The sequence below is a fragment of the Ammospiza caudacuta genome, chromosome Z, assembly GCF_027887145.1.
Source record: "Ammospiza caudacuta isolate bAmmCau1 chromosome Z, bAmmCau1.pri, whole genome shotgun sequence".
Lineage (NCBI taxonomy): Eukaryota > Metazoa > Chordata > Aves > Passeriformes > Passerellidae > Ammospiza > Ammospiza caudacuta.
The window spans coordinates 48,345,258-48,367,572 of record NC_080632.1 but is presented as its reverse complement, the minus strand read 5'-3'; the positions used below and the strand labels follow the sequence as shown (position 1 = coordinate 48,367,572).

Sequence of the window (22,315 nt, the reverse complement as noted above, 5' to 3'; positions counted from 1 at the left end):
TCTGTCTTGACCTGCATGGGTTATAACACACAGATTTAGGTTTACCTGATTCTCTCTAGACAGGCATGGCTGAGTAGGGAACTGCTGGTCAGCTAAAGGGAAAGAAGCAAAGGCACAGGCAGACAGGCATTGATCTTCATATATGCACCCGGGATATCATTGGCCTTCTTGGCAAAAAGGACACACTGCCTGCTCACAGATCAGTTTGTCATCTTACTCAGGCTTGGTAGCTCCAAATATTCATTTAACATCCTGGCTTTTTTTTTTACATTACCTTTGTAGAGTTAAAAATTGACAGTAAGCTAAACAATTTCACAGAATGCACATGGAGTTACAATATTAGCATTTAATAGAGGTGTTAATTCCAAACAAACGACTGTTACTTACACATGCAAGGAGACAAAAAATGGAGAAATTATCCTACTCCTTCAACATACACCCCAACCTTCCTGATTGTTGAAAGTACTGATGAAAGAGCTTACTCCTAGCTTTTTTTCATAAGGAAGATCTGTTCTTCATCACTGCCTTGATTTGCTTCAATTTACTTGTCAGGATTTTTCTAGGAGCTACAGCTTTCAGCTATCTCTGTTTCAGTCTAAATCAGCTTCTCTTAAAAACTGGCAATGCATTTTAGGCCATGAGAGAAAATGGACTGTCTCTTTCTACAACTTTTCTTCTGCTGCACTGATTCAATCCCTCCTTAGGAAAAAGCTCTACACCGAACCTTTGGGTTCTGAGCATATCCAGGGCCTAAGCAGAAAGGCTTCAGAGAATGCTGAAGATACTGTGGAGCCGCAGGAGGATCTCAGGGAATATCTATGTATCTCCTCAGGGTCCAACAATTAGTAGGATAGAGAATTCTGAACCTGCAGACTGCCAATTTTCTTACATAATCACAAATCTGAATTCTGTAATAGTTTTTTGCAAGTTCATATATAATCTTACAACATATTTTATGAGTGAGTGAGTGAGTTCAATAATTTAATGTAAAGCTTTATGTGAAGTACTTTCATTTAAATCTGTTCTGGTATTTTACTTGGATGAGATTTGATTTTGGTATCAAGAATAATGAATATTGCATCTTCTTTAGAGCACTTGTTTACAGACTGTCCTATCTCCTCAATTCTTTGGTTCGGGTTTGGATTTGGGAAGTGGGTGGTATGGGTTAGTATTATTCTTTTTAAACACAAGAGGCTACTGAGTGTTTAACATTTCTTCTTCTACTTATTAATGTCAAGACAGAAGCAGTCATCCAGTGTCAATGAAGCATTTGAGCAGTGTTAATAAATAAGCTGAAAGGATAGCAGAATACAAAGCATTTAAACACAAAGCAAGGAAAAAACCCTAAAGAGACAATGTTATAAATGTAAACCAAAAAATGCAGTTATTAAAATTCTTAATTAAAAATGCTGTAAGGTAAATGTGTATAGATTAGTCAGACTCTAGAGCTCATAAGAGAGGATAAACCACAACAGAAGGCTAGTTACACAAGGAATATGAACCAAAAAGAAGTCAATGCTCATGCACAACACCACGCACCACATTATATACTTATGCTTAATCACCAGTTGGAAGGGTAAAATGAACAGCATTCACTCAAAACTACACAAGATGAATGATTGTTTTTTGCTTAACTTTTAATTGGTCTAAAAAGAGCAATTCTACTGGAACTTAGACTGGTCCCCCTTACCTCTCCCATGCATCCTGACATCATCTTTACAAGTCATCACACCAAATCACATGAACACCATTCTAAAAACAATCACACAAAAACATTATATGATAGTATAAAACTCTTTATTTTTCCATCAATTAAAAAATCACACAAGCTCCTCCCTCAATAAACAACAATCTGGTTAATAAAGGATAATTTAGTCACTACAGATAAGCAAGAGTAAAATTTTTGTACTCAATACAATAAAAATGGCTACAGAAAAGACTGAGATTGCAAAAAATGCCAGCATTGAATCAGAAGGTAACTCTCAACTGACATAACTTAGAAGCTGTAGAGATCAACAGAACAGAGACCCATTAAAAGCCTTGATCAACTAGGTCCGAAAAAGTGAAGACAGATACTCTACGGCAATATAGCATAGCACAAAGTAGGCCATTTGGGAAGCGTGCAGTGAAAGGCACAGACTCAACTTCTGCTGCACCTTGCACAGAAAGATGTGTCAGCTTTCCCAGGTGTTTATCATGGAGCCAGTAAAACTGTTTGCAAAGGCTCTGAGAAACAAACAAGGCATAACACATTCTTGACAGGATACCTCTCTGTTAGTTCCAAATGTTTGTAAGGCCATGTACAGGAGTGGTGTTATTCTGAATTTTGCCTCTACAGAATACAAGAAAATAGTAAAGGAAATAGAGACAACTCCAGGCAATCTAAGAAGTCTAATCTATAGAAGTAATGTATAAAGTATGGTTTTTAAAGTAAAAAGGACTGTTAAACATATTTGTCTGTTACATGAATTGGCATCTTACAGAAGCAGTGATAAAAAGCTTCCATAATGTAAATCTTGATCTAACACTGAAGGCCTACTGTAAGCAGTTAAAATAGATTATTATTTTTTTTTCTACGTTTTATGCTCTTAAATATCCATTTTAATGTAAAAGAAAAAGATCATTCAACAAGAAGTGATGCTTGATACTAAGAAAGCCTAGTAGGAAACCTAAGTATGTCCTAGCCCTGAATTAAGAGACTGGTGTTGTTTTGTTTTCAAGTGCACATGTAGGTCACACTACTTGTGATAAGCTTGGAGGCGTATTCTGTTTGGATCCTCTGGATGTCTCAGGGCCACTCCATATCGCAGCAGCAGCTCAATATAAGGTGGCCAAAATGATTGATTAATTGTTATATAAGGTTCATGTGGTGTGGTCATTAATGTGTTTATCAGCATCTGGAAGACAAAAAGGGTAAGATTTAGGAAATTAACAAAACAGCTAGATTTTATCTCCTTTAACCAAATTTTTACAAATTACTGTGATGTAGGCAATATAAGATATAAAGGACTATACAGAAGAAATATGAGACCTATACAAAGTAGAAGTAAAGCAAAGGACTTCCAATTAGCTACATAACATCTTTTTTGACGTAAAAATTAGAACCAGAATCCTCTTTTATTCCAGAATAAATGTAGATTAAATGCTGTATCTAGATACAGAATTAGTTAATGGAGTTAAAAACAAAATCAGTTTTGTCATTTTGTTTCAGTTCATGGAGATCATATTCATGCCCTCACGATATTGCTCATGGGGAGTACTGCACACATTACAGATTAAATAATCTTACCCATCCCATGGTGCTCTTTCTATTTAACCTAGATATTTAATCTTTCTTCTCAGAGCTTTTAAATGTTATACTGTCCCAATTTCAGTAAGTACAAAATATTTTTTGCCCTTTAGTGCTAAAGTCAAATTCAAAATACTTGCTACCAGATTTTATATTTTTGCATCCAGTGCTGCTAATAAAAGACCCAAATGAATGACTACTCTTATTTTTCAGAACATTCTGAAGAAGAATTGTTCCAGTTAATATATTTTGTACTTCCAATTATGAGAATTTACTACAAATGCATTATTCCAGACAAATTTTTACTGTTTTTTTTCTGACATCTGATACTCCAAAATAGCTTTCATGGCTGTAACTTGTGTGTACCTTAGAAAACATTTTTCACATTTAACATTAGGGTCTTGGGTCAGCTGTTGATATTCTCTGCCCCGAGATGTGTAGGTTGTCTCTGCTTCAGCCCGTGCAACTGAAGAATGAGACTGGACTCTTCACTTTTCAGTCTTGAGGTTGTTTATTAATTCTTATCTATAAAATTTTCTTTCTGCCCAGGCGAGATCTTCTCAGCAAGGCAGCCAAAGGCACTCTGACCACCCCCGAGGCAGTGGTGTCTTTTCATACTACAAACTACGTATATCATATTTACTCTTAATTCCCAATACCTATCACCTATGTTAGACAGTGCACTTCTACTCTAAACCAATCCCAAAGTGCCAACATCACTGCAGAAAACGGAGAACAAGAAGAAGAAAGAAGGACTAGACACGCCCTGATTCCTCCATCTTGTCCCCATAACCCCTATACCAAAAATCCTAAAATCTACATTTTCACCCTGTGAATATTTTATTATTACACTATTCAAACCTGTGTGACTTTCATGTACTCATACAAAGCTGGTAACTTGCTCCAGGGGTTAAAATCAAATTCCCAGGTGTTCTGGGCAGCATGCCAGGGTCTCCGAGCCCCTTGATGGGGTCCTCGGCAACTCTGGCCATCCAGAGGGATGTACTGAGTTCCAACAAACAGGGACTTGAAGCTAGAACAACATGACTCAACAAAGAAAAACCTTCCGGAATACAAAGATAAGGGACATTGACACTTTAGGTCAGGATGTTGAAATTCAAAATGAGTCTAAATTTTTCAAATAATGTGTTCTTCCAAACAGAAGTCAGATATTACATGAATATGTTCCCATTTTTAGGAGATTAACAATATCAGAAAAATATGAAGGGCTATTTTAAAGCATTAGAAGAACTTCAAATTCTTTTTCCATAAGGACTGTGGCCACTCTGAATTCTGATCTGTTTTCAAGCTCTGCCTAATTTGGCATTAAAAGGTATGCTGAGATATTTAAAGCATGTAAAATGATTTTGATGATGTAAGCCCAAAGCCTGGGCTTTAAACTGTAGTACATAGTGATTAGATAACAGCATCGTAATACCAGCAAATTTTTATACATCACATTTTGCATCAAGAAAAAAATTTTCCCCAGGGACATCTTACATATAGAACTTAGAACTGTCTAAGGAGGGGGAACAGAAGATTTCACTTCATATGCTACATTTAAGACAAGGAGAAAAATTGTGCTTTGCAATTCACATTCATAAACTGCACTGTAATTAAAAATTCGCACTAAGCAATGCTTCTATACTGATAAAATCAATCAGAAATGCATTAATCGGATTAACTGATTTCCTTGTATGAGTTAATAATCCAGTTAATGCACAAGACTATTGGTCTGAGGCTACATATTTAGTCCTTCTGTTAATGTGTATTTCAGAAATATTTTTCTTGAAACAGTATAAAATAGATCATGAAATTTTATTTTTTGTTAAACACAGTATTTGTCTCTCCCAACATGAGCCACTAACGCACATAAAAAATGTCTTTGAACCAAATATTGTAAAATCAAGAAATAAGAGACAGCCATTCTCCAGCCTAAACTGAACCAGTTAATTATTGCCACACCTCTTGTAATAATGTGGGGTTTACTTTGATAGGAATTAAAATAGAAAACTGACCTAGATTCAGAGAATGGTTTGGGTTGGAACGTACTTTAAGATCATCTCATTCCAAGCACCTGCCATGGCAGGTACACCTTGCACTAGATCAGATTGCTCCAAGCCCCATCCAACCCGGGCTTGATCACTGCCAGGGATGGAGTATCCACAGCTTCTCAGGACAGCCTGTTCCACTGCCTCACCACCCTCACAGTAAAGAATTTATTCTTGAAAGCTAGTCTAAATATCTATTCTTGTAATTTAAAACTATTCCCCCATGCAAAAAGTTGCTCTGCATCTTTTTATAAGCCCCCTTTTAGAACCAAAAGGCCACAATGAGGTCTCCCTGCACTCTTCTTGTAGACACAACATTCTTAATCGTTCTAGATTAACTGTCTTAACTAAATACCACATACTGTTATTTATATTAGTAATAAACACTTTATCATCATCACCATCACTACATCTGAATATTTAAAAATGCCTCAAATCTCTACATAGTGAAAACGTCTTACCTCTAAAATTTCTTGCAATGCTATCAGTTCTACAGCTGGCTCTGCCGAAGAGTTCTGGAAAGATAAACATCCCCCAGCCAAATTAAGAAAACCCCAAACCAGTTAAGAAAAATTTTCATTGACAAAATAATTACACAATTATTTGATTGCATAGTACACAAAAGATGAAAACTTTTAGTTAGATTTAAATCTACCAGTTCAAAATCCTACACTTCAAATGTAACATTTTTTGAATTATCAAGAGAGATTTATCTAAAGTGATCATAATGTTTTCATCTGTGTTTACATTTAAATAAAACCAAATACATCAAATTTATAATGTAGTGCAGAATTTGTTCTGTGAAGAAATTTGTTGGAGGAAAAAATATTTTTCATGAGCTTTAAATAAATGTTTATAATAGAAATTTGACACAACTCAAGACTTAATTTCATAGTGCCTCAATATTTTTTTTCATAATTTGACAATGAATACTTACTTGCTTTGAATTCAACTAAAACATCTTATCAAGGCTGAGAAATAGAATAATTAAAAATTTTGGTGGAATAAAAGGCAATGATAAAATACCACTAAAAGATTACTTATTTTCCTTTGTAGCAAGCAAATCAAGCCATTTGTCTATAGAGATTCCTTTGGCAGCAATGTCAATGGATCTGCTTGTACTGTTGCAAGGTAAACCTGATTCTTTAATTTTCCAGTTTTATTCTTTTCCCCCATGCACTTATGTTTCAACAAAATAAAGGAGATAATATTCCACTGGCTTTCTCAGCATTGCTGTTGAATGCATGAATTTAAGACCCAAGATATTACCAGCTGTGCAGCACCTTATACAAACTTCACTTCTGGAACAGAGGAAGAATACAAGCAAGAAAGAAGAATATTCTGAAAGACAAGTTCTGGATCCTTTTTCCCAGTCACAGTTTGTAATAGTCTCACCTGCAGACAGTCAGAAGTTTCAGTTTCCAGGGAGAGCCTGCTCCATGGAAGCTCTGCAAATCCTTGTGCTATGACCCAATAACATCTATCTATATGCCCTTATCTCAATATTTAGCTGAGGAAATAGAATCAACATTACCTATCAGCAAAAAGTTCCTTAGAGCAAACAGGAAACTTCACAACCTTTACTGATATATTTCCCTGGTCAAAATTACAACTAATACAATTAAGGACCACTAATCACTTAATGCTTATAAAGTCGTTAAGCAGGATGCTCAGCATTTCATTATTTAGCCTGAAAGGCACCTTCTTCACCCTTCCTATCAGACAGATTTGCATAAAGAATATTCCTCAGCCTCTGATTTTTCATATTATTACCTTGAAAAAAATAAAGTAGATTTTTATCCTAGATTTAAAATGCAAGATCATCGTTACTACAGTCACTACCTATATTAAAGGTGTTGGGCCATGGCAATGGAAGCCAACATGAGCTGTTATGATGCATCTTCACTCCCATTCCCACTCCCAATCCCACATGCATGTCGCCAGGTGAAAGCAGGGTGGAACCAGACCAGTGAGGCTTGGAGCAGTTCAAACTATATTGCAGCCATGTCCTACAGACATCAACCCTGCACATTTGCCCTCACACAGAACCACTGTGAACACAACATCCTTCCACAAAGTGAAGCAAAATTGCTGATATGCAGAGTTTGGTGCTGCTAGACTGCTGAACCAAGCTGATAGGAGAAGTGAATAATGTGTTCTCATGAACCAACATAACAGCTAATTTCATTGCTAATTCATTTCAGTGATTACAATTTTTATTTCTTACACCCAATAAATGTAGGCAAAAATGGCTTGCTGTCCTGCCTTCCCAGTCAATTACTTAGATGTAGATTAAGAGGTACCTGTAGTTAAGCCAAGTGATTCAAGTGAGTCAAAAGGTATAGAAAAGCTATGAATTCACAAAGAGTGAAAAGAAAGAAAAGACTGTCAGAAAACAGACTCTGTTTAAGAGTTCAGGAAATGTATAAGTAAAATTTAAGCTAAGAAAAGATAAAACCTTGTGTTGAAATTAATCAAAGTAGTTTTTTGTTGAAGTAAAGTGATAGGTAACAGCCAACATGGTTTCACTATAGACCTTTTACACCCAACAAATTTAGTGGCCTTCTACAAGAGTTACAGTATTTGTGGAAAAGGAAGAACAACTGATGGCATCTACCTGGACTTTTACAAATCATTTGACACTGTCCCACATTCAACTGTTTCTAAAACAGAGCGACTTAGACCAAAATATGTCACATTTACTAACAACAGGAAAGGAAAGCATTGGTATGAAGGAAAACTAAGATTCAACAAAACAAGATATTTGAATAATACTTTGAAAATGAACACCATGTCTTGACAAATCCACTGGTATTTTTATATGCAAAATATGCGCTTATGTGCAAAACATTTTTTTAATTAAAAGATCAGGATTCATTAGCTGCAAATTACAGACAGAAAAGACAAGGGTGTACTTTGTTGCTTTGGTGATGGGTGTGAGCTAGTACTTTTGTTTATAATATTGTTTCTTAGCAGGTTGTAAAAAAGATGAATCCAAGTGAAAACGAACAGACAATGGTTATTACTAGGATAAGCTAGAGAATTGAAAAATATTATCTTGCAGGAGAACATAAAGGTGTTCCTAGTTCAATTAGCAAAACAAAGAAAGAGAGGATATGAGATTGCTGCTGTAAATATATCAGGAGGAATAAACACAAGAAAGAAAAAGAGCTATTCTGAGGTGCTAGAAGAAAAAACACAGGAGAAACAGTAGTAAAAAAATTATTTGTTCTAAAATGGAGCTCAATGATAATATTGAAGAAATTTTTATATTATGTAGTTACCCAAAATAATAGGGAACGGGATTAAAGAAATAATTTCAGCTTCTGTAATGTTAAGTGTTCCTGAAATCAAAATCAAACCCTGCCGTTTTTTCATAGCTTTTTTTAATTTATCAAATACTAATGGTAATAGTTTTATTTTTACTGCACACTTTGAATTTATTATGCAAAATACTCCCTGGCTGCCTATTCTCCCTGAGGTTTTACGATAATTTTTGACCCAGTTTGCCTGAACAAAATCTGATGGTTAACATTCCAAACTACTCTGTAATTATAAACACTTTTCCTTTTTGTTCCAAAAACATTGTTAAACAATTAAAATTTGCTTTGCCAAGGAAAATAGGAATCTATTTGCCCAGTCAAGTAAAAAAAAAAAAAAAAAGAGCAAATTTGGACTGAACCTCACACCATTTCCAAATGTGGCATAGCTTGCAGTTCAGTAAGAAATACAATATATTGCTATGTATCTCATTAGGTAAGGGATATATGCATTAAGAAAAGAAAATACCCAGCTGGAAACAGCCTTAAATATAAAACAACCTGAAAAATATAAATTAAACCTAGAGGATCAGCTGTAAAAATTATGCTTATTTCAAATACAACTGCAGGTTCAATGCTAGAGACTTCAAACAGGTACTGCATCTAATTAAATATAAACTCAACATATCAAATTTAATAGGTAAAGAAAAGTCTTACCTTTTTTTTAATATTTTCACCTTCCTCTGGAGGGGGAAAATGTTCATCCAGAAATTCACCCAAAGCACGCAAGAGTTCTTTCTTATAGGTTTGTAATTTCAGTAGTTTATTTTTCAGCTCATTGAGTTCTCCAGTTTTCAAACTAACAGTAAAAACACAGCAACAAAACAAGGGATCAAATAAAGTAACTAAAAAATCCCTCCTAAGTAAAAAAACCCCTTATTATCTGTTGTTAGAAATTCATCATCTTTAATCAAAGGATATAGTAGCATTACTTTCATGTTTCAAATATGGATTACTGAGCAATTATCTGATCCATTAAATAAAACAAAGAATAAATTTTAAGAGTTTGCTTGCTCATTTGCTCCTGTTGATATTTAAATTCTTGAATTTGTAACTCAAAAATGTAGAAATACCTTTTTTTGGAAGGATGTTCAACTTCAGTATTTGCCTCTTCTTCCATTTTATTAAGAATCTCTAGCATCTGTTTCTGTTCCTCATTCCACTGCTGCTCTCTTTGAAACATGAAAGGTATGACATGGCACAACAGATAAATAGTTTCCCTGGGTAGTCAAAAAAAGAAAAAAGCTCACAGCATTCCAAAGTCCAAATTACTGTATTACCTTTTCAGATCTTCTTCCAGTCGTTTATTCTTTGACTGAACTGTTGACAGCACCATTTCAAGATCATTTTTTACTTTCTGCAACTATAAAAGAATAGAAATTAAACTGTTTGCAGATAGCCCAGACTGTAGTATTTGTTCTATGTAAGGCTACATTTGTAAATCTGATAAAAGGGAAGAAAATCATCTGCAATTCCTTAGTAAACATTAAAATCCAGTTTAAAATGCAGGAGCTATTGAAAACGTCACTGTGACCAGTTGCTCATTAGTGTCTTCTTGAAGCTCACAGAGCTTAACAAAATACTTAATTTTACCTGAAGTACACACATGAACTGCTCAGCAAATGAATGAATGGCTAAGGAGAAAATGTCTACAGCACCAGGGCTCTATTGTCTAAACTACTGCAGCTGCTGGCAAGAATGAATCCATGCTACTTGCACCACATAAAATGTACAGAAAATGAAGATGCATCAAAGAAAGACTAACTGCATCCATTAATTAAATGATCCCCAGTGCTATGACATATCTGGGACAGGAAATACAGAGAAATAAAACTACTACAGTCAGAAGCTATAGGCATTGCTGAATCTAGGGAACAGTGGACTCTCAGTGGGCTGGGTCTTCCATTATAGAAATCACAGAATAGGTAAGGTTGTGTTGAGGAACACATTCAGTGCAGGTGACTCAGGGTGCAGCTGCAGCAGAGCTGCAGGTTGAGCTCTGGGCTGACCTCTGGCAAGAGCCCCAGGCAAGAGGCCGTGAACTGCTGGCTCTGTAGAGCAGGGGACCTGGGGGCCTGTGGCCCTGCCAGGGGAGGGGACATGGAGACACAGCAGAAGCTGATGACATGTGGATTTTTCTGTGTTTACACTGTGAGGGCATAAAGCCTTTTGCCTTTGAGGATATAAAATTCCTTTTTTCTGGGTCCTTCCTCAGACGCACCCAGCTCAAGCTGTTATTCTGTTATTATCCATGATTAAATTATTTTAAGGATCAGGATGTGTGAGCCTAGGGGAAGAAGGAAACCTAGGATTGAGCTGCTAAGGACACCTGATCTGTGTGAGTGTGGGTAGCTGTGAATGGGCTTAGTAACTGACACCACTGCTCCTGGACTGTTGGATGTGGAAGTTTCCTTAACCATTGTGACAGGCCACAGTGGGTCCTGTGGACCAACCTCCCTGGTCAGGCAGAGGTCATCCAAGAGCACATGGCACAGGTTGCATCCAGACAGTTCTTGACAAACTCCAGCAAGGGAGACTACACAATCTCTCTGGGCAATCTGTTCCAGAGCACAGTAAAGAAGCTCTTCCTTGTGTTCTTGTGCATCCCATGGCCTCTTGTCCTACTGCTTGGCATCAGTGAGAAGAGCCTGGCTCCATTCTCTTCAGACACTTGTATAAATTTATGAGATCCCCTGTTACAGCACTATGGTCTTGTACAAAATAATAGTTTCTTATATAAGCCTATGATTTGGATGTATTTTTTCTGCTTCCATACAAAATAAGAGCACCTAGGAATTTAGCTCAAAGAAATATACATTCTGAAAATATGCTACAGAAACAAATATGCTCAATATATATAACATCTGGAAAAAACCCTGTAATCCTCAAATATCAGATCAACATGCCAATCAAAGTGTGTAACCTAACAACTTTTTGATAGTGACGCTTAACAGCAGTCAGATTTGCTGTTGTGAGTGATACTAGAAGGCATTAGACCCAGGAATATTCTCAAGTCACACAGCATTCCTATGTGCCATCGATATAGTATAATGTTACCCACAAGACATTATTGATTTGCTCTTTCTTCCAATGGAGGAACTCAACAAAATATTTGCAAATTATTGCCACAGAACTCAATGTCTAAGGTAACTGACTCTTCCATGTAACACATAATATTACATCATTTTCTACTAAGTATGAAATGCAATGTATTATAACATTTTGTTTAAAAAAACACACACAAATATCTTAAAGGCAGGTGTCTTTTCCATGGTACAAAGTGATAGCACAAGGAGCAAGAGGGCCAAACTCAAATATAGGAATTTCCATCTGAAAATTAGGAAAAACTGCTTTACTGGAGGGTGACTGAGTACTGGAACAGGATGCCCATAAAGGCTGTGGAGTGTCCTTCTTTGAAGATATTCAAAAGCCACCTCGACACAATCCTGTGAGGCACTTAGGGGCAGGGTTTAGTGGTGGATTTGGATGGTTGGACCCGATCATCTTAGAGGCCTTTTCCAATCTAAACTATCCTATGATTCTATCTCCAGAGGTCCCTTCTAACTCCAGCCATTCTGTGACAGATTAGCGATTAAAATTCAGCCACAGACAGATCAGCAATTAAAATTCAGCCACAGATCACTTGAATTCTGAGTGGATCTTCTTGCCCTTGAGCCATGTTAACTGAAAGTAATCTTGAAAAGTACAGTGTGAAGGCTTCAGGCCTAGAAATGGATGCTGCTGCACAATGTTACAGATGACGGTTAAGTCTTTGCAAGGCATGGTCATCAGTCAAGATTTCTGTCTCCTGGTAGCACCCAGCACAATGGGACTCCAATCCTAAGTGAGGCCTTGGAGCATTAATGTAGCAGGGATGTCGATTGTCACATCATTTTCATTGCACACAGATAAGTTTGCTGAGCTACTGTGATTAGATGGAGTGTCCAGAGGCAAAATACTGTTTATTGTGCACTACTCAGTTACTTGTGCAGTAAGTCAGTTTAAAACCTCACTCATTACAACTAGGAAATTTTACTAGTTATACTAGCGGGGGAGAAAAGCATTAGAACAACATAAATGGCTGAAGGAAAATACATAGCATTTTAGCACCCTAGGAACAGTCATAGGAAAACACAGCAATTGCATGTATTGGTTTTTTTCCCAACACAATTTTATTAGACTTACCTCTTCTTTTCCCAATTCTAACAGTACATCTGGATTGGTAGAAATTACTGAAAAATAAAATGATTGTTTATTTTTTCCATTGGATGATAAAGATTTATTTATACTGAAAAGCATCTTGGCTAGAGAGAAATTTGTGCAGCTTCTGAAAAACAGTTTGGCTCTCAGTAGGAGTTTAACCACATGCTGTGGTGTCCTGCCGGGCTAACCTACTATCACTATTAAGCAAATTAAATTAGACTGAAAAAAGTGCAGTGTTAATGCTTGTGTGTTATTTTTATACCTGAACTGGCTGCAAATACATTGGTGAGGGTGCATAATGAATAAATAGCATATGTCTATACATTTCAAGACAATCAAGCCTGATTTTTTCAGCTGAAGGCATTCCATCAACATTACCAATGTGAGCAATCAAATTCTTCCAGTCCTCCAATTCCTTGTTAAATAGCCTCCTAGATGCTTGATCAGGACTATAGAACCTAGTTTTAATAACTTCAGAAGCATGTCACCACCCTTACTGTTCACAAAAACAGTAGGGAGATGAATAACCCAGCAAGGCCAATACCCAAACTCAAAACACTGAGCAACAGCAATATCTAAGTGAAACCAAAGTACAATTCAAGAAGATGAAAATTTTTCTCCAGAATGCTTCTACAAAATGCAGTGATTGATGACTCATGCATTTTCAGAATAAAAAGTTAAATTCTTGTTTTTTACAGTGCTCAACAGACTCCAGCCAATTCTCAGATCCATGTCCACTTGCAACTTGTGCATAAACATATGACTATTTTGAACTATTTAAATTCATTCAATACAATGAATGATGTTTCATTCTCAACAGGAGAAATGAAAGCTATTCTAACAGACTAAAATCTTTATAGGCAGATTTTTTGGTGGAAGTTTGGGCTTGAAATCTCTAATCTTACAAATAATTACTTAAATAAAAATTCCTTAATCAAAAAGAAAATCCTTAACCCTCTCATGACAGCATTAAACATCTCCTAAATACACACAATCCATTTAATAAATTCAGAAAAGTACTTTCTTTGGTAATGTTATAGTACTTACTTGAAAAATTTTAAGGAGCTTAAGATTAGTAGTTTTAAAAGCACTGTTTGTTCTGAGATGAAAATCAGAAAAACTACTGAAGCATCAAAAAATGCATTAAATTCTTCAATAAAACTCCTTTCAGTTCCAAAAAAATTGGAAAATTGCTGTTTCTAAATCTTGACACAAAATTTAAGTACTCTGCTCCCATTTAAGCGTAAGAGCTGCAGGAGACAGTAGTCTGTGCTTCATCAGAGTAAGATTTCTTTATAGTATATAGTATATATATATATATAGTATATATATACTTTCTTTATTTCTTTATATGAATATACTACCTACATGTGATAAAATTAATTGGTGAGCTTTTATTCACATTCACTAGTATATTTGAAAAAAACCCATCCAATTCTTCCTCCTGCCACTTCCTGCTGACATGATCTTTATAAGCCTTCCCTTACCAAATATTACCATTTTTTACAACTGCCTCATAACGCTTCTTTATTTCAAGATACCTAATCCTGAGTTCATGCTTGCCATTCACTGTTCATATTGTGCGAGTATCAGAATAGAAGGCCCTGTGTTCCTGGGAAAGAAATCACTAGCCATAATTTAGTGAAGGAAAAATGCAGATTGTCCAGTCTAAAACACTGGGACAACACACTTAAGCCAGCTGCTGCTGTAAATTCACTGCTTGCTCAATCCACAATCAATTATATCTTTTTCAGTTTTGTTGAATCACTGCACTTGCAAAAAATCAAATGTTAGAGAGAATTGCCTAGTGATACACAGTACAATTACTAAGAAAAATACTACCAGATGCTAGGAATGTAAAAGCAACTACTATGCACATGTTTATACAGAAATTCATATTAAAATAAAACAAAAAGGTATTTGGCAGAATACTGCTATTTTGCAAAGAAAAACAGAATTTATGCAGAGACCACAACTGTTTGAAATGGTTTAAAATATGGTTGCTTTCACTTCCTGATTTTGCAAAGGTAAAAGTTAAATTTTATTTTTATAAGCCAAAAGCTTTTTTAGAAGTTTTAATTCAGCTGATTTAGCAGATCTAGAGCTACATAAATAATACCAGAAATTGAGAAAGAAAAAGACATTAAAGCAAAAGCTTTGCAAAAGTAAAATTTGCATTGTGAATTCAAGTCTGTTTGCCAATATTGTGCTCAAAAAAATGTAGAACTGCCAAGCTATAACCTCTGAAAATAAGGTTTAAGACTGAAATGCTGACAGGTCCTCATTTACAGGAAATGAACTGGCCACTACTAAAAGCTAAAACAAAAGTTACAAGACGGCCTGACATTCATGCTCTATTAGTTAATTGTATTAAATAAGTATTTCTGCTGTTTTTATTTAGATATAATCAGATAATGTTTTCAATTAAGTAATTCCTCCTTTAAAACAAATAATAGGTAGAAAGGAGCCAAGACAGAGAAGTAAGCAAAGGGGACTCCTCATTTCCATACAAGCACCATAGCTCTATTCAAATTCTTAGCAGGATTTTTTTCTTCCACTGGAAAGGGAGTCAAAAAAGGCAGAGATCTGGTTGTAAAGTACTAATTATAGACAATTCTCTATTAAAAAATTAGGATTTCTAATAAGAAATATTATCATCTGGGAAGAAATAGAATGGTTGAACAAAGCAAGTCAGCAAGCCAAAAAAATAGGCCAAGGATATTTTTAAGCCAATAGCTTGAAGTTTAATATACATATTTTAGTATGGAAATCTAACAGCCTCGGGTATTTTACCCAGACAAAAACTAAGTTCTTTCAATTAATTTGCTTTAAGCCCGCAACTTATTCGTGAACAGCAGCCAGGAACCAGTATGTTCCAAATTCATTCAATGACATATCTTTGGTCTACATACCTCAGTAGCACTGGAGGCTGACAGTTCTTGGAGTGAGGCTTACAACACTGAACTATGAATTTATTCTAATACAGCAACAGTATCTCTTTATACAGAAAAAAAATCCTAGCTTCTCTTATTTAGTGATGAGATGCAGCAAATACGTAGACTTTGAAAAAAGTTGGAGAACTGCTTCTGATGTTGATCTGAAAAGGCATTTCCATTTCGCTAAATGACAAAACATTGGAAATCACCACATGCTGTCTATAAGACATTCCTATAATTTTGCAAATATTATAAAACCAAGCCTTTATTGACATAAAAATATTCAATTTAGTCAATATATTAATTTAAAGATTAACTAGAAGTTTTACTGGATTGAAAGGTGCTAACAGGTCCTTGACAGGAGATATAACGATGAGTATTACCAGAATATTAATGATAGTGTAGTGTGAACTGTTTCAGGAATGTCCACATGGGACATCTGGAAACAAAGATTACTTTAGTCACACTTAGATCCTGAATGCTTTTATTTCAAGTGTCTGGCCACATCAGCCTTGCAAGAGGGTGGTGCTTATGTACAAAGAGAACTTTGAAGAACTGAGGAATTGATACCTTTTGACTGATAATGCCTAACAAATATAAGAACTACCACTACTAGTCTCAGTGGTTTGTGCTTCTCAGAATCAGTAAGTGTTCTGGATTCCTGCATTTTTAAAAAATTCTAGTTGCTCTTACCACTTTATCTTGACTTGAAATCTCTAATCCCTGTTAATTCAAAATAGGTATTTCACTACAGTGTAAAGGGCTTAGCACTGAAGGTCTATTTTAAAGTTTCAACTGTCACATCATAATACTACACACCTTTAATCAGAAAAACAATCAGAAGATGTATAGTTAATGTATCAGCTTCTTAAAAGACAAAATTATTTGACAAAATATTTCTGTTCTAAAAACTAAATACAAATAAAAGATAGAGAAAAAACAATCACTCAGAAAAGAATATGAAGGAGGGTAACAGGATAATTAACTTTTTTTATTTGGTTAGGAGATCTGCTAATAGTTGTTTTTCCATTTAATTGACTGATGAATTGTGACATGAATTATGCACTTATTTGTCCAGAATCATAGGATTAAGTTTTAGTGGAATTCACTTTTAATTTCAAGTTGACTTAGAACTGAAGTGCAAAAATAATGAAGAAATGAAAGATACATGCTACTTTTTAAAGTAGCATTATTTTAATTTTTAAGTAGTTATGGAATGAAAATACAATCAGCAGACATTAAATATACTCATGGCCTAGATGAAAGAAACTTTGCAGAAGGTTATACAAACATTCTTTACAAGGAAACAGTTACTCACCTTCAGGATCTCTTGCTTGCCACTGATGAAAATCTACTTTTAAAGCTTTCCATTGCAGCATTAACAAGGAAAGCTGTGTAACAAGAAAAGAAGGATCTCTTAAAGTGTGCTGAGTTGCATTGGCATAAAATGAGGTGGAACAGGATAGAAATCGAATTGTTAACTTAAAACAGCAGAAAACAAAAGAGCATCTATTACAATAGAACACTAGGTTCTTCAAAATATTTTACAGTAATTCACAGGGATCATGGAACGTTTGTATTATTTTTTCAAAAGGGGGAAATGAGAAGGAGTCAGAATTGGCAGAGTTGTGAAGGCCCTTCAGAGGAAGGTTCATACAGGTAAAGAAATACTTTCTAATGTCATTTCTGATCCACCCTTTGCATATCTTTGAACCATTCCCACACATAATATCACTGGATATCAGGGAGAAGATATCAGCATCTCCATCTCCACTTCCCTGAGGAAGATGTCAAACGTAATCAGAAAAAAACCCTCAGCTCCTTCTCTACGAAATAGAGAAGCCCAGAGTCCCCAGCAGTTCCTCACAGGACATGCCTTCCAGCCTCTCACCAGCTTTGTTGCCTTCCTCTGGATGCACTCAAGGGCCTTCACAACCTTCTTAAACCGTGGGGCACAGAACTGCACTGAGCCCTGCAGGTGAGGCTGCACAGCCCTGAACACAGGGGCAATCCCCTCTCCTGTGGCTGGCAGTGCCACGCTCCAGGCTCCCGGGATGCCGTGTGCCCTCCGGGCTGCCAGGGCACGCTGTGGGCTCTGTCCCCTCTCCTGTGGCTGGCAGTGCCACGCTCCAGGCTCCCGGGATGCCGTGTGCCCTCCGGGCTGCCAGGGCACGCTGTGGGCTCTGTCCCCTCTCCTGTGGCTGGCAGTGCCACGCTCCAGGCTCCCGGGATGCCGTGTGCCCTCCGGGCTGCCAGGGCACGCTGTGGGCTCTGTCCCCTCTCCTGTGGCTGGCAGTGCCACGCTCCAGGCTCCCGGGATGCCGTGTGCCCTCCGGGCTGCCAGGGCACGCTGTGGGCTCTGTCCCCTCTCCTGTGGCTGGCAGTGCCACGCTCCAGGCTCCCGGGATGCCGTGTGCCCTCCGGGCTGCCAGGGCACGCTGTGGGCTCGCCCTGAGCCGCTGTCAGCCAGCGCCCTCAGAGCCCTTCCTGCAGGGCTGCCCAACAGCCACTCCTCTCCCGCTGGCTTGCTGGTATTCGATGTCATGCCACTGAGGACTGCCCAATGTTCTAAGCTAGCTCCATCCCTCTGCAAGGCCTCTGGTCCCTCCAGGGTGCCAACCATCGTCCAGTTTGGAGTCATCAGCCAGCGTGCTCACGGTGCATTCCAACCTTCATCCAGGTCACTGATAAACACGTGGGACAGAGCTGAGCTGCACCCTGAGGAGCACCGCTGGTGGCTGGTGACCAGCCAGATACAGCCCCATCACTGCACCCCACTGAGCTCCGTGCTTCAGACAGGTCTTTACCCAGCACACTACGAACCTGCTCATCCCACAGCTGCAGTCCCCAAGGATACTGCAAGGGATAGCACAACAATGACATTTAACAAGAAGAAATTACATATGCACTGATTAGGAAAAGGTCCAAACAAGTATTAAGTTACACCCCCTTCTCCTCCCATTTTGGTGCCTATGTTAGTCATTTATTGGTTGCATTTTTCAAACTTAGTAAGAGAAAACCTGTCCTGATCGTGATTCCTGAAGCTTCAGTTATATTTCCTCTCCCCTGCCCAGATGAAGAGGGGAGTGATGAACAGCTAAGATGGCCAGATAGGATTAAACCCGAAAAGTCATGGCAGTCTGGTGAAGATCCCACCAACTGGAAAAGGAGACACACAACCCATATTATCAAGAAGACAAAAACAAATATCTGTAAACTACAGATTGATCAGTCTCGCCTCTGTGCCCAGCAAGACCAAGGAGCATATCCTCCTTGAAATTATGCTAAGGCATGTGGAAAATTAAGAGGCAATTGTTGTTAAGCAACATGAATTTAAGGGCAAATCACACCTGACAAATTGAGTGGCTTCCTATAACAGGATTAGGGCATTGGTGCATAAGGTAAGAGCGACTGATGTCATCTATTTGGGAGCTGTGCAAAGCATTTGACACTGTTTGGAACAACATGCTTGTCACTAAACTCTTGAGACACAGATGTGACAGACTGCTCAGTGGGTAAGGAATTGGCTGGATGGTGACACTCAGGTACAGTCAACAGTTCAGCATTCAGGTGAAGATCCGTGATGAGGGGGCATTGCATAGGCCATGTTTCTGAGACAGGCACTATGTAACATCTTTGTCAGGGACATGGACAGGGGGATCAAGGGCACCCTCAGCAAGTCACTGACAGCAGCAGCCTGTGTGGGACAACTGACACACTGCCGGGAAGGGATGGCATCCAGAGGGACCTGGACAGGCTTGAGAGCTGCACTAGTATGAAACTTATGAAGTTTAACAAGACCAAGCACAACGTTCCATGCCTGGGTCAGGGCAACCAACCCCCAGTATCAATACAGGCCGAGTGAGAGCAGCCCTGAGAAGAAAGATCTGGGAATCTTGCTGGATGAGAAGTTGGACACATGCACTTGCAGTCCAGAAAGCCAATCATAACCCTGCATCAAATACAGCATGGCCAGCAGGTAGGTCAAGGAAGCGGATTCTGCCCCTCCACTCTGCTCTGGTGAGACCCCACCTTGAGTGCTGCCTCCAGCTCTGGGGTTCCCAATATCAGAAGGATGTGAACTTGCTCAAGTAAGTCTGGAGGAGAACCACAAAGATGACTGGAGGGCTGGAATACCACTCCTATAAAGACAGGTGAGGGGAGTTGAGTTTGTTCAGCCTGGAGAAGGCTCCAGGGAAACACTATAGGACCTTCCAGTACCTGAATGGGGCCTAAAAGAAAGAAGAGAGACTGTTCACAAGTGCATGTAGTGATAGGGCACGGGGAAATGGCCTTCAGATGATAGAGGGCAGGTTTAGATTAGATACTGGGAAGAAATTCTTTATTGTGTAAGCACAGAGACACTGGAACTGGTTGCCCAGAAAAGCTGCAGACGCCCCATCCCTAAAAGGGTTCAAGGCCAGGCTGGAAAGGGGCTTAAAGCAACCTAATTTAGTTGAAGGTGTCTCTGCCTATGCCTGGATTAGAACTGGATGATCTTTAAGGGCTTTTCTAAGGCAGGCCATTCTCTGATTCTATGGTCTTAGCAGAAAATGGAGCATTTTTAAAAAACTACTGTCTTACCTTGTTATCTGATGGTAGCAGTGTCTCTGTTCCTAGAAGCATTAGCTTGCTCTGACACTTGGTAGAAACAAAAAGAAATAAAACACAAAGAAAGTTGTTTACTCTTCTCTTTTGTAAGAACAAAATGCAATTCTTAGAAATTTAAACACAACTTTTTAAATATAGAAATAAATTAATTTTAACTTGAATCCTTCCACATCCCCTATACTCTAACCCAGAAGAGCAACTTAAGAAAAGTTTTGAAATCACAGCACAGTAAAGTAACACTTAATTAACTCTGAAGGAGAGAAGTAGCACCTAAAGAAAGATGTATTCTTTGAGTAAAAAGGCAAGTTATGAGGGAAAAGTTCATATGGGGAAAGGCATTGAACAGATGAAGAACATGAGAAACTGAGAAGAAAGTCATGGACAAGGCTGAACAGTATTCCCTAAGAACTGACAGAAGTTTATCTTTTCTGGGAATCCAGAAAATAAAAATAACCACCCCTAAACTGTTATTTGTTAACATATTGTGCTATGTACGAGAGAAGTTCTAACCATGACAATGTAACTGTGAGTTTGCAAGGGAGTAAGCATAGGGAGACATCACTGTCCTCCTCTGCCTCTCTCTCATCCTATTCTCTCTCTCCTCTAAGATCCAAAGGATGTGTGAAATGGAATCCCACCTTTTGTGAGGCTAAAGAGAGAAGGGTCTCTTTATGCTGGTACTACTGCAACACAAATAGATTCCTTCATTTTCCATAATTTTAATATACAGTCCCACGCTAAATAAATAGTAACATCAGCACATTGACTTTACAAAGCATTCTCCACCCCTCCAAGCACTTCTACATTTGACCTAACTGAAGATACTATTTCCTTTTTTTTTCTGTTTGTTTGTTTCTGATTTTTTGCTTGTGTGGGTTTTTTGATTGGTTGCTTGGTTTGGTTTTATCAGAGTGGTTTCTTTGGAGAGGGTGGGGCAAGCATGTGGTGAATAAAATAATTCTGAAAAATCACTATAATAAACCTTGTCTATCATTGATATTTGCATACCTCGTCAATCTGCGTCCAAATACTCTCACATTCATCCAAGACTTCTACCTTGGCTTCGACAGGACCAGCTGTGTTACTGATTTCTGATGCACATTCAGCCTGTTAACAAGCAAAGAGAACCTGTTATCATGTAGATCTACAATAACTGATTACTTAATCATCCTTGCCATTTCAGATCAACTATGCAACAGAAAAAATCTCTCTTAATCTAAATCTTTTAGCTAACTCCTCCATAGTTTTAGAAAGCACCCAGCCATTAAGTAAAATCTGCTAACTATATAACTAAGTAGAATCAGTGTCTAAGAAGAGACTAATAATTTACTTTTAAAATTGAATGACAAAATCCTAAATTTTCATAACTGCTTTGATTATTTGCAATGGCTTCTTTATTTTCCAACAACTTTATTATAGAAACAATAAGGGAGTCTCACATCTGCAAAGCCACGCTCTACCTCCATTTATGTGCAATATTTATTATGTATTTTATATATATATTTCTTTTCAGGCACTAACTTCTGTTCTGTCAATAAACATGGTAATCTATTTCTCTTTCATTTTAATTCAGAATATTTTTGATTAACAAATTAAGCACCCTCAAAGATACTAGAAAAACAAACAAAAGAACCTGAAAGAACACACAGACAACCAAGGAAAGAGAGCACCTGGGAAGCCAAAATAAAAATCAATCCAAGTTAAATTAAAAACTTTGAGAAATTGTTGGGTCAGAAAGAAACAACTGGAATTAATTTATGAATTTGTATGCTTCTCACTTAAGAGATACCTGAATGACAGCAGCAATTAACAGGGGAAAAATAAGAAGGAGTAAAATTTTTTTCCCAGGGAAAACAATCAACAGGCTAGATATACCAGATGCAGGAGGCCTTTAAAAATGCCTTA

General features: G+C 37.5%; 1 protein-coding gene across 1 annotated transcript; it reads right to left on the bottom strand.

Moving 5' to 3' along the window:
* Positions 1 to 1,805: 1,805 nt before the first annotated feature.
* On the bottom strand, positions 1,806 to 21,512 carry CENPK (centromere protein K). Its single transcript, XM_058823786.1, has 9 exons — positions 21,419 to 21,512; positions 20,384 to 20,440; positions 17,118 to 17,190; positions 12,846 to 12,892; positions 9,941 to 10,023; positions 9,734 to 9,832; positions 9,318 to 9,459; positions 5,802 to 5,855; positions 1,806 to 2,897 (listed from the first exon to the last, which is right to left on the bottom strand). The coding sequence occupies exons 2-9, from the start codon at positions 20,423 to 20,425 to the stop codon at positions 2,739 to 2,741; spliced, it is 699 nt and encodes a 232-aa protein (XP_058679769.1). The 5' UTR covers positions 20,426 to 20,440; positions 21,419 to 21,512; the 3' UTR covers positions 1,806 to 2,738.
* Between the last annotated feature and the right edge of the window lie 803 nt (positions 21,513 to 22,315).